This window comes from Acomys russatus, chromosome 8 (genome assembly GCF_903995435.1).
Source record: "Acomys russatus chromosome 8, mAcoRus1.1, whole genome shotgun sequence".
Classification (NCBI taxonomy): Eukaryota; Metazoa; Chordata; class Mammalia; order Rodentia; family Muridae; genus Acomys; species Acomys russatus.
Genome location: NC_067144.1, coordinates 52,792,593 through 52,809,874, shown reverse-complemented (window position 1 = coordinate 52,809,874; position 17,282 = coordinate 52,792,593). Strand labels below are relative to the sequence as shown.

The 17,282-nt window shown below is 36.7% G+C and overlaps 1 protein-coding gene across 1 annotated transcript in view; it reads right to left on the bottom strand.

Moving 5' to 3' along the window:
- The window catches only part of Robo1 (roundabout guidance receptor 1), a 719,482-nt gene that overhangs the window by 130,560 nt on the left and 571,640 nt on the right, over nt 1-17,282 (bottom strand). The window contains exon 4 of the mRNA XM_051150136.1: nt 13,830-13,987. Within this exon, the coding sequence (XP_051006093.1) occupies nt 13,830-13,987 (158 nt within the window). The remainder of the gene's footprint in view (nt 1-13,829; nt 13,988-17,282) is intronic.

Sequence of the window (17,282 nt, the reverse complement as noted above, 5' to 3'; positions counted from 1 at the left end):
AATAGGGAAATCCAGCATAATTGCCATTAATCCATCTAGTGGTCATCGGAATAAATGTTCATATTTACAACACATATTGCATGCACTGTTTGCAGGACGTGGAACTAAGGGAAGAACCCACATTAGTTACTGGGCAGAGAGAATGGCTCTCTTGCTCCCAGGTAAATATGAGTTTATTACTATGACAGAGTTGAGGTACAATATTTATAGCTTCTGTAATGAAGATGGGTAAATCTGATATAATCCTTGCAAGCATAATGTAGGGTTCTGTAGATTGATGTGTGTGGTGTATCTGGATGAGAGAAGAGTATAAAGGTAGCATAAAAAATAATGGATTCCTTTATCCTCTCAAGGAGATGAACTTCCATTGTTTTCAATCAGTTTTGTATAAGTTGCGGTCAGCTGCTCTTGAGATTTTTTTTTCATACAAGTGGATCTTAACCTGAGCCTGTTTCTCACATGACTGGCCTTCGAAGCTTCACCTTCTCAGCACCTACATTTTTTAAGACTTAAGAAGAGAAATCCTGTGCCATCTGGTAGTAATTCTGTTAATGTACACCAGATTATTTTACAAGTGTATGATTTATCATATTATCAAGTTCTTTGGTTTTAAGGAGATAAAAAATGAAGAGGTCAGATGTTACCAACTGCTATTTGGTTTAAGCAACTGGCCCTTTAAACAAAAAAGAAACACAATCAGCATTAGGGACTTTGGCCTAGGAAGGAAAATTGAAATTATTCTGGAAGGAAAATCTTTCCATAAAGGCAGTGATGTGGACACCATAGAGGAACAGATTTAACTTTGGCCAAGCACAAATAGAGATCCCAGGTCCCTTTAAAAGGTTCAGATGAACAGTAATTTAAACCTGAATGGCTTCAAATGTTTCTTTGATTTCTGCATTTGAGGCCTCTTTTAAAGAAAGAAGGCCTTGTACAATCAGTGAACTTTGGAATGTACTACTTTAAAAAGAAGGTTACAATTCATTTTGTTTGAGGTAAACAGAAAGAAACAAAATGCCGCCTGGCCATCATGCACAGTCACAGATAAGTGACTTGCAAAGCAAACTGTCTAAACACTGAGGCTTTCCCAACCCCAGGCTGATATCAGTGAACTTTTCCAATTCAAAGATAAGATTTATAGGCAATGCTTTCAAGTAAATTTGAAGCTACAATTTTTTTTTTTTTGGAGAAACATTTCATTTGAGATTAATAGAACATTGAACATAAAATAAACGGGTTAGAACACCATCCTTGAACCCACAAAAGATTGTGCCTTTAATTTGGCAAGCAACTTCAACCTGTAATTAAACAAAGTGCTCCCAGACTCAAGTGAAATTCCACTAGTCCACAGTAATTTGGAGAAAATTTACTGGGCTGATCAGATATATCAAAGTGCTTAGAACTGAGGGCACCTACGCTGAGGGAGTAAGGACACACGGTGGGCAGAAAGCAGGAGGGAGACAGCATCTGTGTTTCTGGTTTCTGCGCTCCCAGGGCAGGCTAACCTCAAAGGCCTGCTGCAGGAAATGCCCTATGGCTACTCACGCTCTTTCTGTGTCCTCCCAGTACTTGAGATAGGTGCGCCTCACTGATAATCAGTTTGAATTATGAAGTCTTACTCTTTTGGGAGGGGGGATTAGAAGAATTTCTAGGAACCTCGCTCCTTTGTGAGGGATGCACTTAGGCTGGAGGATTGAGAATGCTAATTAGAGGCACATGGTTGATGGGACTGAGGCAGATCAGGGTGGCAGTCCTCTTGTTTTGACCCATTACTACACCTTTTCTTTCTTCCTCTATCTTCCTTTTCCTTTTCCCCCTCCTGTCCTCTCCTCTTTCCTAGCCTTTCCTCCTTTTGCCTTTCCCCACTTCTCCCTCCTGCAACTTCCTCTCATCTCTGGTCCCCTCCCTTCCTGTTCTTATTATTAAGGATCTAATCTAGAGTCATATGTATGCCAGGTAAGTACAATAACAGTGAACTACAACCCCAGACAAAACAGACTGGGACAGTAGTATAATTTGAGTCACAGAAGGACTATAATAAATAGGTAGGCAATATACTATCATTTGGCTTTAGTACAAAAGAAATGGTGGTTTTGAACTGAGAACTTTAAATCACTACAACTAGGTTCAAACACACCTTTATTAATCAAATGAGAACCATTATAATCAATACATTTTTGTAATGGAGAAATAATTAATCCCATCAAGCTGTCAATTGGAGCAAACCATTGCAAGCTCCTACCAAAAGACAGACACAGGGACGTAGGTATTCACTCAAGATGCCTCTTCTCTAAGAGACAAGTAATACTTGGGGGGAAAAAAAGGGAAAGATCTGAAAACTAAAACTAGTGTGGGTATAGCAGGTAGGATTTGACAGAAGACTCTCTGTAGAAACACCTTAAAAATTGAGCACTGAGGGATTACAGAGACAGCTCACCAGTTAAAGAGCTCACTGCCTAAGCCTGATGACCAAAGTTCAAGCAAGAACTCAAATGAAACCCAGTCACAGTGGCTCAAATCTCTAATTTTGGTATTTCTGTGTTGAGATAGAAGTCTGGGGTAGGAAGACCAACCAGATGTTGCCAGCTGACGTACAAAGCAGTGATAAGAAACGTGAGTGACCCTCTGCCAAACAAGGGGAAGGTGAAGCCCAACACTCGAGGTTGTCATCTACTTTCCATATGTGCACCATGTCATATATGCCAACCACCACCTAAACCAAAGGAACAACACACACACACACACACACAGAGAGAGAGAGAGAGAGAGAGAGAGAGAGAGAGAGAGAGAGAGAGAGAGAGAGAGAGAGAGAGAGTCAAAAATTAAATTTAAAAATTTAAGTTGGGATGTGAAAATTAGTTTTAAAAAGAAAAAAAGAAGGGTGTAGAGGTCAGGACATTCTAGGCAGGCAAAGTAGCAGAAACAATGACTTTCATAAATCAGCCAAAAGCTTACTAATCAAAAATTTCAATAAGAACAGTTGCCAAATCCTCATTAGAATATCTGACTGCCATCTAGCCTAACATTCGTGCTAGAATCAAGAGTGTCTTAGTTTATTGCAATCCCTTTGAAAGGTTTGAGTTCACAAGTAGTTTGGAAACACTGGGATCTCTTTATCCTAGTTTTGTATTCAAATTCAGTTTTGTATTTGCTGGGTCTATGTGTGATTATGCAGATTTGAAAGTGTGTGAAAGGCTCAGAATGCTTCCTGGGAACATAAACCATCATTTCTCAACCAGCTCTCTGCTTCTGAATCATAGAATTTCTCAACTGGCCTAAGGATGGATTGTAGCTAGAAGTGTTCTTGATGTGTGGGAAAAAAGTTGATTCAGTTTCCACAGCGGCTGCCTTAGGCATGTCAGCTTATTTCCCTGTGAAAGCCATAATTGATGATTTCAGAACACAGCTGGACAAAAGACTTGCATCAGCTTCCTCATCCCAGTATTAGTCTAAAGTCCTTATTCACTCACCATGCTTACCCTAAGTACTGAGGGTGATTCTGTGGGAATGAATATTCTCACAATTGTGAATCTGGTGTGGATACAAATATTGGCAAAGAACATGTAAGACAGGCTATCTTTTACATACATTTAAAGTATGACTTTATTACATTTTCATGAAATTATAGATGATACAGTATAAAAGTTCCTCATTTTCCATTTCCATATAGTCTTGAAAACTAACTATACTTAGAATCCATACAGGTATACCATATCAAAACATGCCAGAATATTCATAATACTTAAATATGTATCTATATAGCATTCACACTAACAGTGACATGTGTCTTCTCACCATATTCCCACATGAACTAATATAGGTAGTATTAGACAAATCATTTGGTAGATGCAAGAAGAAAAGAAACTATGCAGATTAAATAACTTTCATCATCTCATGAATGTAAATGTTGAATCCTGGAATTTATAACTTGGTTTTATAATGCTCAAACATGTACTTATTCTATGGATGCAGTGTTCGTATTATAAAACTTGAGGATGAAGCAATTAGATTGGACAAAAATTTATTTTTAATTAATTTTATAATGCTATCCCAAATATAATTGATTTTAGTCTTGATTAAATCATGAGTTAAAATTATGTTTTTAAGGAAGTAGAGTGCATAATGTGCATTAGCTACGTGTAAGATGGACAGGAAAACATCTACTTTTGGCTTGCCACCCCAGCTTCCCTTGACCTCCCTGTCAGAGCAGTACTATTTATTTTACAGGAACACAAACTCAATTTCTCAGGGAAGTGGGGCACTACATCATCAGCTGTGGTAAATATAATGGTTTCCTCTAGAAGAGAAGTGGGGGAAAGGAAGCGATGGACATTGAACAATGAAGGAACCGAAGAGCAGAGGAAAATACTGACTGAAGGAAGGGAGGAGGAGGAGCAGATGGCTCGGGAAGGAGACATATGGGAATTGGAGGAGAGGAAGCAGTTGGCAAGGAGTGGGCTAAACGCCAAGTTCGAGAAGGATCTGGAGGACACTGGGGATTTGGATGGGATGTGAGTCAGCTGCTTTTTACCCAAATATCACACCAACACGAGAAATCAAAGGAACCCTCAAAGACATACAGGATGCAGAACAGGACTGGAAAAAGTTATGACATGTCTCATCTCAGCAATTCTGTCTCTTTAGCATGGGGAGGGGAGGAAAGTGCTAAATAAGTATTTGAATGAATAACCGAATTAGCCCATAGCTATATTATTGATATTTTCAAATTTTCATCTTGCTTGTGAAAGACACAACAAAGATACAACCTTTTAATTATCTTTAGTTACTTTTCCTAATCTGTGATGTCACTCAATGCTGTTCATGCATAAAACAATTCACTTCAACCATCTTGGATTAGGGTAGCCTGCTATTCTTGTTTTCTTTGATCTGGCAGACAGGGGGAAAAGTCTAGGATTTTCACTGTTATGTACCGGGAGAGCAAACGGTGATGGTTGGTCATCATGTCTACATTGAAATATTCAGAAAAGTCACAAATATGTTCATGTTAAAATGAAGTGATACAGTGGGATGCTTTTTGCACATTTTTCAAAACTGGATCTAACTAACTAACTAACTAACTAACTAACTAACTAACTAACTAGTCTTCTCATAGAAAGGAAGAATACAGCCCTTGAAGCCTTTGAGCCCATGCTCCTTCCTGGGACCTTTTGGGAGATAATGGTGACTGGGAGGAGATGACAAAGTCCCATCCTTGCCTAAATATCACTATGCAGTGGGCAATGGGGTAGGGTGCCTGTGGTGCAGGCATTGTGAGGTGCTCTAGCTCAATCACATACTCATTGATCTGGACCCAATCAGTAACCTTAAGATGCAAGATGGGAGACAGAAAAAAAGGAAGGTCAAGAAGGAGATGGGGGTGGAGGCAGAGGAAGGAAAATAGAGGAAACTAGGTATAAGGAGGAAGAGAAATTAGGTCAATAAGAAGTTGGAGGTGAATATGATGAAAATATACAGTATATATGTATGAAATGTCACAACGAAACTCATTATTATATAATCAATATATGCTAATAAAATGGTTTCTGGTTGGACTAGCTCTGATAGAAATGGTTAGCACAAAATTACTTGATTATTGTCTAAGTTACTTTTCAATCATGTAAAATATAGAAAACAATAGATGTGACATGGAGGACATAGAGGACAGGCAGAGAGAAGAATTAAAAGTTCAAGGCAATATTATTTTAAAGAAATTTGTCACAAAGGCTCAAACTGAGAATTTCAAATATAAGAAGGTATATTTTTAATCCCCGTGACAGGAGTGCCTTGCCAGGCCACAGGGGAAGAGGACAAACTCGGTCCTGATGCAAACTGTTGAGCTGGGATGGGTGGGTAGGAGGGCTCCCCTTTTCTGAGGAATAGGGGATGAGGGATGATGGAGGGAATGTGGGACTGGAAGAAGAAGAGGGAGGGGGGACACCACCGACATGTAAAGTAAATAAATAAATTAATTAATAAAAATATTATAATGAATTTACCGAAATCAGTCACAGAGGTCATTGTTAGAAATCAACTCAGGCAGGACTCACACACTATCTGATGCTAGTGTGTTAGTTGTCAGACACGCTAGCCACACTTACACAGAACAGCTGACTGACTGCATTAATAGATCTTCCCCAGCTCATCATATAATTTTTTATATTTGCTTAAAGCACTTAGCAATATTTTCTGACATGATTATCAATACTGATTTTAGAACAGGGACAATCTAAATTTTGGAGTGGGCACTTAAAGCACATTCAGATAAATTTCTTATTGGGGCAAGAATGTTTTTAATCCCTAAATGCTAAGTGGTGAGCAGTTAGTTACCCTCCTCCACAGATACTTTCCAATATCATTGTCTACAAGGCTTCTAGTGTTAAAAACAGATAATCTTAGTTTACCAGAGTCTTTTGTTGAACTCAACTGTTATTATGCATCTTTTATGAAAGCTTTTAGCTTCTCAAATTTTAATCAATCTTTTTTCCATTACAGATTTAATTTCTAGAGATAATGAGATAATTCTTAAATGTACTTAAATGTGTAGTTTGAAAAAAAAGTATAACATCTTAAAACACTTGGAAAAAAATCTGGTGGTGGCAACATGTGCCCGTAATTTCAACAGCCAGGGGTTAAAATTGGTAGATCCTGGGGCCATGGTTGCTAGCCAGAAAGACCAGCATAATCTGTGAGCTCTGGGTTCAGTGGGAGATCTCTGCCTCAAAAACGGTGTAGAATGATAACAGATGACAAGTGACCTTTATGTCTATTCTCCACATGAAGGCACACTTGCACATACACACAAGCAAATGCATATATAGTAAACATTTTTAAAAAACACTCATAGATAAAAGGCAATGTTACAATGTTACAATATGATATTAGGTCATACATGTAGCACATTTATAGGGCACTACAAAAATATTAACAATGAACAAAACATAGGTTTCTGATAAGTGACCCATATCCCCACTCCCAGCCTATTTGGAAGTGGCCACTGCCTTAGGAAAATACTTTGTAATTAGTTGACAGTGTTGCTGCTATCATTGAAACAATTTCTATACAATTACTATCCAGAGTGCTTAGAACATAGCCTTGATTGCAGTAGCTTCATAGTTAAGCTTTTAACTATCATCATCTTTTTTTTTTGAAGTTTTATTTATTTATTATTATGAATACAGTGTTCTGCCTGCATGTATACCTGTAGGCCAGAAGAGGGCATCAGATCACATTACAGATGGTTATGACCCACTGTATAGTTGCTGGGAATTGAACTCAGGACCTTTGGAAGATCAGGCAGCTCTCTTAACAACTGAGCCATCTCTCCAGGCTTCGTCATCTACTTTTTGTTCCCTATGGACGTGAAGTGAGAGGCATTTCTTCCCAGCGGGAATGAAGATAGCTTATTTTGTGCATGATCAAGCAGACGAAATGAGGCTGTATAAATTATCCACTATATAGCAAGTTGTCATCACACAAGAGTTTAAGTTATTGATGTCCCTAAAATACCTGTTTCTAAACTTGTAATTATTTGCTTGAAACTTTCAGAGAAAAAAACTGTGTTTTAAAATTTATTTGCACAGGACACTGAAACAGAGGACTGAACTCAATTCTTTAGATGCTAACTTTCAACAGTCAATAAATACTGATTTCATATTTATTTGGTGAGTTTTTGATGATTTATTACTAATTTTTCCTGTTAATCCTCATACACTAACTTACAAAAACTCAGTTTCGAGCCATCAGTTATTTTATATATATATATATTTCATAAATATAAGCAAAATTATTTGTTTGCTGATAAGTCAGAATAAATGTCCTATCTCATATTCATCATGATGTTTCATACCAATTTTCTCCATTTTGGAGAGAAGGCCATCAAGGCAGAGGATGTTTCAAAGGGAAGCAGAACACTTCATCCTGCAGGAAGCAGATTACTCAAAGGCTTCAGGAAACCCCTGAAGCTGATCACAGTCACTATGCTCCTCCCTCTTCAAGAGTATTTAAGCAGTAAAGACTCCGGAGAGACATTGTCAGAAAACTCAAGATGTGAGAGGTGGCTCAGACAAACTAAGCTGTCTGCAAAAGACACTCTTAAACCGACTGCCTTGCCTGTAGGCCTTTCATTAAGTTTCAGAGTTACAGCTTTAGTAAGCTGTCACCTACGTTCAGGATGGCTTTTGATGCTGTATTTGTCTTTGAGTCATTTCTATGCCCATAAGTAACCCCTTACTCATACTCTTGTAAGTAATTATAATAAAATTCACTGGTTCACCAAGTTGAACTTTGGTGGTATTTTAACTTTGAGCTGTCATCAGTTTTTTATTTGATAAGTAGATGTTTGTTTACTTTTTTCCAGGAACAGTGTCAAACAACAAAGCCTTAAATTAAACCATATATATGTGTGTGTGTGTGTGTGTGTGTGTGTGTGTGTGTGTGTGTGTGTATATATATATATATATATATATTTTTTTTTTTTTTTTTTTTTTTTTTTTTTTTTTTTAAACAGTGCTATGGTATACTGGTGCCAGGACAAACTACAGAAATCTCTGTTCCCTATGTGAGATCACCAATATTTGCACATAACCCATTTTAATGTCTCATGTATGGCTAGTTAAGTCTATGTATGTGGGACTTTCCGACATGGAAGGTTAGCTATACTTGCCCTTGCTTTGTTAACTACCCCATAGGCTCTATAGAGCAATGTAATATATAATACACTGGTTCTTATAAAAATTGAGATAAGGATTTTTCATTTAAAAAATCAATTGTTTTTTTTTTTTTTTTTAAATTTCTGTGCCTATAATTCCTACTATGACCACTAGCACGTCAGTAATTTTATTGAGATTCATGGTTGGGAAAGTGATCACCATGATCCTGTATAATTGTGTGGAACCGCCTACCCTTCAGTAACATTAAAGAAATAGTATCGACTCACAGAATACTAAAGCCATCATATTAAGCAATTATGCAACATGTGGAAAACTTTGACAGTGTTTAGCTGTAACTGTTTTTTTCTCCTTCTTTATATTCACTAGTCATTCATCCAGAAATTCAAATTTATAACAGCATTTCTCTTGGGCAATTTAAGGTCTATACGACATCATTTATTGTAGTTAATCTTGTAAGGAACCAACTTAAGTAACTATTGAGTTCCTTTATAATCTAGAATAGTATTTGTGATAACTATTTTAAACTTCGCTTTTCTTTAATTCAAAAGTCATTGATTTGTCTTAATGAACACAAAATTATTATTTTAATATTTGGTATTAGTTTTCCTTTTTAAATTTTTGATATATTTATAAAATTCTTGAGCTTAAATGTAATATCTGTAAACCATATTGAGATAAATATATCACTTTTTATGAGGTTTATTTTAGTATTGTTATACATCAAAGAGAGAGTTTTAAGGCCTCTGATTCATCATTATGAGCAAATTTAATTTATTAATCATGACAGCTCTGACTAACTCTCAAAGATGTGAAGCAAGTCAATTTTATCCAGTCAGACAAGTAAACTACTTCTGCATCTCTTACTTTAAGTACTTGTGTCTAATAGAGAAAGAAAGAGTACTTGTGACAAACACCATGTGAGACCTCTTTAATTCTATGGGATATATGCCAAAAGAGTTTGAAAAGATTCTCATGTCATGTAGAAGCGAAAGAAAATGCAACTTGTATGCCTCTCGTCTATGAGCATCACGGATCTAAACTTTGGCTCAAGATCTAGGTCATTGTGAAAAGAAGTGACTAAAGAATTCCCAAAATACAGGTGCAGCTACAGTTCTCTGGCATGTTCTCCCTTTGTGCAGGGTGTGCCTTTGTTCTCACAGCTGGAAGATGTGTACTTTACATTTTCAACAACAAAAAAAATTCCACCACATTAAAGAACGCTAGGAATTCATGTGACCTGAACTGTAGCAATAACCGTGCTATCTTCACTTGCCTTTAGTAAGGATATTAGGTGCTTTCATCTGCCGCTTGTCAGTTCTCAACATGTTGGGCAAAGCATATCAATAAGAGAAATGAAAGCAACCATCTGAATACAAAGCGTAGGAAAAGTAAAACCACATAAAATATCGGATAACCAACTTCTTCTAAGAATGGCTTTTCAGATTTTTGAAAGGAAGAATGAGAAATACAGTCATGCATTCTACTGATAATCTGAATTTTATTTTATTTTATTTTTTATTTTTTGCTTTTATCATTCAACTTACATTTGTCCAAAGGGAGACAACAAAACAAAACCAGGTATGATCTAAAGAAGAATAGAGATTTTGTAACCAAACTGCTGAGTTTTAGCCGACTCATTTCTCTATGTTTAAAAATGTGCATTTTTACTTCAAGTGTTTTAACAATTCGATGGTCATAATTTATACAAAATGCACAGATGGTTTTGGGAGTAGTAAAATTTCAGATGTTACTGCTTCCTGGCATATGGAACACTACTGTGGATCAGCTTTTTTGGCAACATTTAAATGGTTTTAGATTTTTTTATACATCTTGGCATCAGTTAATAGTCATAGGTTGTTACATCTTTAAGTTGTCGGATCCCTGATTAAAAGTGGTTTTTACATTGCTTCTAAACTGCTGAAGGTATGAATGGCTGGTGCTTTTGAGTTAGAGGATAGTATCCCTTTGGGCATTGAAAATAAATATGATACTGTAATAAATGAAAGACTGGCAAAAAAAATCATAAAATTGTCTAATACAATATATGATGTCAAAGGAATTTCCAAGATTTTGCTTTAAAAAAAAAACAAATTTACTACAGCAGGTTTAAAATATGACTGTTATAAAAATGAACACATTCATATTGAAACACATAAAATATAACATTAAAAATTAACTGGAACATTTAATTTTTTTTTTTTTTTTTTGGTCTACCATATTGTAACCTATGAAGAGTCCTGTCTAGTCTGTGGCCAGTTTCAATATTTTTACCACCACCCACTCCCCCCATCCTGCCCGCAATAGCACTTGTCGGAGCCATCTTTGATTGACACCAAGTTCTCTTGGGTAGGTGGTCAACCCTTAGTCCTCACATTATTTGATCTACCAGCTGTGACTGATTCCTCCCCAGATCCTCCTGAAAGCTCTGGACAGCCCACCTGCTTTCCTTTTTTTTTTTTTTTTTTTCCCACTTTAGGTTTCTGCTGCTCTTAGCTCAAGAGCTAAGCCCTGCTTCTCATGTTTTTGTTCTGGACTCATTCCTAAATGACGTGAGCATCTAACACTGAACAAAGAGGTAGACCCTGGTGAGTTTCATACGCATCAAGATATATTACTATATATTAGGAAGACTGTCGTGACTTGTGTCATCAGGTCAAGCCTACATCCACCCTACCTGATGGTCATGGGCACAGAGTTGAGGACAGCAAAGTTCTGAAACCCATAATTCAGGTCTTGGGCCATGAGCTATCTAGAGATTGCCCAGTGTAAGGAAACAGTGTAGTTGATACTCACTTAAGTACTCGTATTTAATAACGTTAGTCTTTACACAAAACACACGAAGCCAAAATAGTCAAATGGAGCTGCCTGAGAAGCGGGGGAGATCCGTCTTTCATCTCCTCCAAGGGAGGGGAGGACTGCATAAAAATGAGTACTTGTATGCTCGCCACAACTTAATTTGTTCTCCAGCCTCAACCTCAAGTCTGGATTTCTGACTCATACGCCCAACCGCTTATTTCATATATACTTAGATCTTTTATGAGCATTTGATAATTGCCATGCCCAAACCTCAGCTCTGATCTAAGCCACCCCAACGATGTACATTCAATGCACTATCGTTAGTGGCACCCACATGTTCTCAGGCCAACCCGTAAAGGTATGCCTTGACGCTGCACTCCTTACACGCCATGTCTAACATACTACGTTGCAAGAGGTTCAGGATCCAGTTACTTTTCTACAGCTCTCCTCCTAATAGACTGGTTCCCCTTCCCCGCCCCCCCCCAACCATTTATCTCATGGCTAGATTACTGCAAAAACTCCCAATTAATCTACCTACTTTTGTGATGGCCACCATCCATACCTTCAGATGTCATAGTGACAAGGCCTCCTTGCCCTACTGAGATGGAGATATAAAATGTTTGTTACATTCTGTTGTATTGTAGGGTATTACAAAGTGGGCCATTTGCTGTTTCCGGACATTCTATTCTATGACACTCTCCTTTGTTCACTCGAGTCAGCCAAACAGATTCTTTCTTTGCTCCTTAGTGGAAATGTCAGCTGTCTATCACTTTATGTCTAGAATCAACTGCTTTGTCCGATCAAAATACAGGTTTCCTGAATATCTGTGCATTAACCTACTTACTTCTCCTAGTATTTTTATTGAGGCATTCTCTGATCACCCTTTTAACATTATGCACCTATCCAATCTCTAATGAATTCTTCTCTACCTTGGTATATTTTATTTTTAAATAATGTTGTACAAATTGAAAGCTATCCAATAGTTATTTAGTTGGTATTCTCCAGGGTACTCATCACAATTTACTTAATGTGCTGAGAATTTTGTCTTTAGTTTGTATTAAACACAAACAGGTGATCAGGAAAAAGTTGAGAAAGCCAAAGATAATAGCCATTTGGGTGTGTCTGAATTATTCAGGCAGGGAAATGGGAACTCTGGAGTGCATGCACTAATGGGATCTGGAGTGTGATCTAAGGGTAAAATATTTTTATCTTAACAGTACATGGAACCCAAAGGAATTATTATCAATAAGCAGAGAAATGTTTCTTCTCAGTGTCTATTCCCCTGGGCTCTTGTTTTTCATTTCCTCAAGCAAACTTGTCACACAGAATTTTCACTTCGTTTGTGATTTTTCAGTGTTCCTTAAAAGTTGATAAAGTGGAATGATCTTATTCTAGTTTCTAGACTTACCAAAATTTTTGAGTTTCTCTTTTTTTTAAAAAGTCATTTGAAGTCTTACTTATTTGAAGGCAGATCTATTCCGCCTCTTTCACTGCTGAGTTATCATGCTAGTTGATTAATTGGTTGCTCAAGTCTAGGGCAAGCATTTCTTAGATGCATGTGATATGTGTGTTGTAACTTCTTGAACAAAATTTCAATAGTCTTTTCCTTACATAGACACTCTCTTGGGTCATGAAATTCACAACGGAAGATATCAGCATATTGGGAACAAAGGAATTAAGATGAGGGAATGCTTACTAATCATAGAATCAGTCATAGATTCAATGAGAGCATGTTTGATTAAGGTGTTTAATGTACACTTACAGGACACAGGTGAAAAAGCCAAATGGAATCACAGATATAAAAAAGACAATGCACCACATAGTCTCTATCTAAAATAGGGATTTAAAAATCTAATCTGTAATCATGGGATTTTATTTTATAATGAGGTGTAGTCTTCTTTATTTAATTAAAAGTGAGATTTTGTTTTTCAGAAGCCATACTAAACTATATGGAAGAGAAAAGCAATTTGAAAAGGAGACTGGGCTACAGCAAACCCTTGAAGTAACTGAGGAGATCTCCTGGAAGCATCTTATGCAAATAAATTTTGTAAAAATGTTAACTGTAAACACATGGAAATGGTCTAAGCTTCAAGTAACCATAAAAGTTAAATCTACATAGAAGTATGAACATTTACACTTAAGATTCAGAAATATGTATTCTTCCTTTTACTAGCCTCTAAAAACCATGCATTTTCATGTCTATACAAGGAAAATTGAAATATATATCTTTTAGAAGAAGAACTGAGAAAAAGAGCTAATGTAAGGCTTTAGTGCCAAGAACTGATTTCCATGTCCTCTTTTGCTTGGGTAGTGATGCACACACGTCTACTGCAGATGTTCCCTGCCACTGGATTCAGTACTCACAGTTATTCTTTCATCTTTATCATCCAGGGGTGAGCCATCCTTTTTCCAGGAGATAGTGGGTTCTGGATGGCCCCGAGGAGGCTGGCATTCCATTACGGCAGGCTCACCTACCGCCACCATGACATCTGAAGGGTTTTGTCTGAAGTCATCCCGTAGTACTGTAGAGACAAGATTAAATCATCACACTCAATGATGACATATGCAGTCCTTATCTCTGAGCTTCAGCAAAAGTGACATTTATTAGAATATACTTCCACTAATAGCTATGTCAATGCAGCTTAAAGAACCCCTATCTATTCCCAGCATCTGCTGCTCAGAAAAGGTACTTGTCCTTTAAACATGCTCAGAAAGGATTATGTCATATTCTTCACAGGGCAGCAAGCGTGTGCACTCTGCTGCTTCTCCTCCTCACAGTTAGCATTTCATCTGAATTGCATGCCTTTTCTGCCCACCACCTACATTTCTCTCTTCCAAATGCTAATGACTTAACTGAATCTTTCACTTACAGGAAACCTCAGGACACTGCTTTCCATTATTACATCAATTACAAACACACAAACAAAAAATATGAATGAAGATACTTGAGAGCATATATTTAATTGATTTTATAGGTACTTAAATTATCATAGAATATTGTACTACCAATGTAATTTAAATATAGTCACTATGAAAACTCCACACACATTTGCCAATGACTCCAACATCAGTGTGTTTTTTTCATTGTCACTGGGTTGGAAGGAGTTAGAATACATGTTATAATTAGTAGACAGCATAATTGATGTCCAAAGTTATTTTTGTTAGCCAGAAACCTATTTAGAAGGAAATAGACTATTAATCTCTTTTACATTGTAAACTTTAAATTTTAAAGGAATAAACAATCTATTCACGTCATCTCAAGTGGACAAGAATATAATATTTACATACCATAAAATAAGAAACATTATTTATTTAATGACTGCAGGGGGAAAGTGTGGGAAATTAAACAAATAATGTGCTCTAGAAACAGCTCATACTGAAAAATTGTCCTCAGTACCTTGATAATATCAAGAGATGTTAAATTACTTGTCATCATCAACCACAAGTATATTCTTTGCTAGATCATCTTGAACACATGATTTTCATACCACATTTTAAATTACAAAGCATGGAGGAAGACATACACATCAACACAAAGTCAATAGATGGATAACTTTCCCATAGTTATTTTCTTTCATTCTGAGTAGAATAAGATGTGAACCATCTTCATAAAGTAGTATAAGGGAACGTATAAAGTGTTTATTTGTAAGCTAAGTAAATAAATCTGGAGGGAACAGTGCTTATCTTCAAAATAACACTGAACTGAATTTTAAAGCCAGAGTTGTGTATTGGAATGGACATATTTTTATCCATGTGGCTTTTGAAAATGTTTTAATAGAACGAGGCACCATGATACTGAAAATTTATACTCACACCATCAGTCAAAATAAAGGCAACCTTAAATTTTACTTTCCTAGCCTTGAATAAAGTGTCTCCTAGTAGTTGTTTTTCCTTTCATCTCTTTATTTCTCTTCATTTATGCTAACCATATTCATGTAACCGTGCAAGCCATGCAACCCCATGGAAAACTGGGTTTATCCTGTATCCTGAAACAACTCTGGTGCAACAAGAACATGTTAGCCCATAGAAATGCTGCTTCAAAGAACAGTCTTGTTTCCTATCTTTGGAAAGAATAGTGAAATGAGAAAAAAAAGGAACTGCGCCTGGTCCAAACCGTTATAGTTATAACGCTATACTCTAAGCTCTTAAAACAGTGCAGATGCAAGGCGCATCTTGTTGAAGTGAGATGTCTTCAATTCCTCGTTAAAAAATAAGCAGCTTGAAGACTTTCATCATGTATAAGTTATATTGTTATTAGGTGATAAGAACGTAAAATAAAGAAAACGTAAAGTATGGCCTTAACAGGCAGCAACTCCCCATGCTGGATCCTGTGACTAATCTGGGACAGCACCCTTCAAATGTTCTAACACCCCTGAAACACTCAAAAGAAAATATCTTTCAAATGAAAGCAAATATGTTGTACAAATTTTTTCCAAGTGGCAGATTTAAAACAATCTTGGCCATGCTTTATTTTATTTATAAAGATCATATCTCCAATAAGCCAATAAATAGTAAAATGTCTTATGGAAATATCAAAGGTTTAAAATCAGTCAAGCTGTACTATAATTTATCATATTATTTGGGCTGTTTTTACAGTGAATAATAGAAAACTAATAAAGCATAATCCATTAAAGATTGCTGTTTCGATAACGCTCATGTAATTATTTTTGCAGCTGTAAAGTATAAAAATTCAGTAATGTTTGTAGCTACAGGCAATGTTTCATAAATTATGAATTTAAGACTTTTCCTTCTATAAAAACAATGTCTCTTACCTATACTTTGCTTGAAAATTTCCTTTCGGAGAAAATATTAAATGCCATATTACTAAATGACATTATTTTTATTTATTTCTTTTTAAAAAAAATTTATTAATTTATTCTTGTTACATCTCAATGGTTATCCCATCCCTTGTATCCTCCTATTCTTCCCTCCCTCCCATTTTCCCCTTACTTCCCTCCCCTATGACTGTTCCTGAGGGGGATTACCTCTCCCTGTATATGCTCATAGGGTATCAAGTCTCTTCTTGGTAACCTGCTGTCCTTCCTCTGAGTGTCACCAGGTCTCCCCCTCCAGGGGACATGGTCAAATGTGAGGCACCAGAGTACGTGTGAAAGTCATATCCCACTCTCCACTCAACTGTGGAGAATGTTCTGCCCATTGGCTAGATCTGGGTAGGGGTTTAAAGTTTACCGCCTGTATTGTCCTTGGCTGGTGAGTTTGAGTGGGACCCCTGGGCCCAAATCTGCCTATCATAATGATCTACTTGTAGGTTTCTAGGACCCTCTGGATCCTTCTACTTTGCCATTCACCCATGCTTCTCTCACCCCAGCTATTCCACTCCTTGGAATATACCCAGAAGATGCTCCAGCGCACAACAAGAACATTTGTTCAACCATGCTCATAGCAGCCTTATTCATAATAGCCAGAACATGGAAACAGCCTAAGTGTCCCTCAGTAGAAGAATGGATAAAGAAACTGTGGTACATATACAGTATGGAATACTACTCAGCTATTAAAAACAAGGAATTCCTGAAATTTGTGGACAAATGGATTGAGCTAGAAATGATCATAATGAGTGAGTTAACCTAGAAGCAGAAAGAGTCAAATGGTATATATTCACTTATATCTGCATACTAGCCCAAGGGGCATGTCCCACGAAAGCCTTCACTTACCAGGAATCTGGGACAGAGGGGATGACATTATTTTTAATTAAAATGTACAATTAAAAAAACTGTGTGCATATGTAAGTAATTTAAAAATTACATTCAAATGATTGGCAACATCTTGGTAGAAAAATATCTAAAGTCCTCAAGAATT